The 1890-nt window shown below is 35.0% G+C and overlaps 1 protein-coding gene across 1 annotated transcript; it reads left to right on the top strand.

Moving 5' to 3' along the window:
* LOC130744572 (aspartic proteinase CDR1-like) lies at nt 1–1315 on the top strand. The gene has a single exon (XM_057596746.1). It carries the CDS (start codon nt 1–3, stop codon nt 1306–1308), a length of 1308 nt encoding a protein of 435 aa, XP_057452729.1. The 3' UTR covers nt 1309–1315.
* Nucleotides 1316–1890: the final 575 nt, after the last annotated feature.

Here is a 1890-nt window from a genome sequence, read left to right as displayed (position 1 = left end):
ATGGCTACTCATTTTATTTTTGCACTCTTTTCCCTTTACTTCTATTGTGCCATTTCTCTCACTCAATCTCTAAACAATGGTTTTAGTGTGGAACTCATCCACCGTGACTCTTTAAAATCTCCATTCTATAATCCCTCTAAAACTCCATTCCAAAGAGTTGCCAGTGCGGTGCATCGTTCCTTCAATAGTGCCAATCGTTTCAACAAAGCCTATGTTGGGAATGTTGTTCCAACAGACACAGCAGAATCAACTGTAGTCCCAGATAGAGGTGAGTATCTCATGAGTTATTCAGTTGGAACCCCGCCTTTCAAGCTTTATGGTATTGTTGACACCGGTAGTGATATTGTTTGGTTGCAATGCTTACCTTGTGAAACATGTTACAAACAAACCACTCCTATTTTTGATCCATCAAAATCCAAAACTTATAGAACCATTCCTTGCTCTTCTAAATGCGATTCTATTCGTTCTGCCTCTTGCTCTGATTGGCGAACTTGTCAGTACACTATCAACTATGGTGATAGGTCAAGGTCACAAGGAGATCTTAGCGCTGAAACTCTCACTTTGGAGTCCACAAGTGGCTCTCCCATTTCATTTCCAAAAACTGTGATTGGATGCGGACATAGCAATACGGTGTCGTTTCAGGGTCGAAGCTCTGGCATAGTAGGTCTTGGAGGTGGATCTATATCTCTTATAACTCAAATCGATTCTTCAATTGATGGGAAATTCTCCTATTGTTTGGTGCCAATGTTTTCAGCGTCAAACAGCTCGAGCAAACTCAATTTTGGGGACGCTGCTATTGTTTCTGGAGAAGGAACTGTCTCAACTCCCATTTTCCAAGGTGATGTTGATGTCTTTTACTACCTAACCTTGGAAGCAATTAGTGTGGGAGACAAGAGAATAGAATTTGGAAGCTCTGAATCTGGTCAAGAGGGAAATATCATAATTGACTCGGGCACAACACTGACTCTATTGCCAGATGATGTTTACTCCAATTTAGAATCAGCGTTGGTGGATGCGATGAAAGAAGAGCGTGTTGATGATCCAACTCAACAACTGAGCCTTTGTTACCAAATTTCATCAAAACAATTGGATGTTCCTACTATCACTGCACATTTTAAGGATGGAGATGTCACTTTGAATGCTCTCAACACTTTTGTTCAAGTTGCTGATAGTGTTGGATGCTTTGCATTTGCCCCTTCTCAAAGTGATGCCATCTTTGGGAACTTGGCACAACAAAACTTGTTGGTTGGCTATGACCTTCAGAACAAAGTTGTCTCCTTTAAGCCCACTGATTGTACCAAGTTGTGAATGTATGTAGCTGATCAATTTACTCAGAAATGCTTATGAATTTATAATAAAATTTCCACATTTTATATGATTTCTTGTTAACATTTGTTTGTTTATGTAATTTTATCTCGCAAATTTAACTCGCATGTAGTGATATATGGTTAAAAATCTCATTAGCTCCTAAAATTTGTATTTTCACATAATTTCAAAGAAAATAAGATGAAAAAATAGCTTTATGATCATTTCATGTTATCAATATACGCTATATATAGTGGAATTATATATAACATCGTGTCTTTTGATATTGTCCGAAGGAATAATCTTTTGTTCGAAGAGATAGCTGCACAAAGTTTGATATATATATCAAGTTAATTTACTTTTTTGTTTAAAAAAAAAAGTTAATTTACTTTTTAAGTCCACACGAAAGGGTTATAGATTTCATTTGTTGCAGTTTTTTTTCTAAAATCTTTTCTAAATTAAAAATATTTTTTAATTTTAAGATGTTTGTTTCAGATTTTGAAAAAAATTATAGTTTTAAAAAAATTGAAAATAGATTATGTGAAAAAAAAATTTTATTAGCTTATATATAAAAAAATTATATTA

This window comes from Lotus japonicus, chromosome 3 (genome assembly GCF_012489685.1).
Source record: "Lotus japonicus ecotype B-129 chromosome 3, LjGifu_v1.2".
NCBI lineage: Eukaryota > Viridiplantae > Streptophyta > Magnoliopsida > Fabales > Fabaceae > Lotus > Lotus japonicus.
The sequence above is the reverse complement of the archived record's forward strand: the minus strand, read 5'-3'. Positions and strand labels throughout refer to the sequence as shown.

Coding starts and splice junctions, on each gene's coding strand:
- LOC130744572 (XM_057596746.1), top strand. CDS start 1: ATGGCTACTCATTTTATTTTTGCACTCTTTTCCCTTTACTTCTATTGT.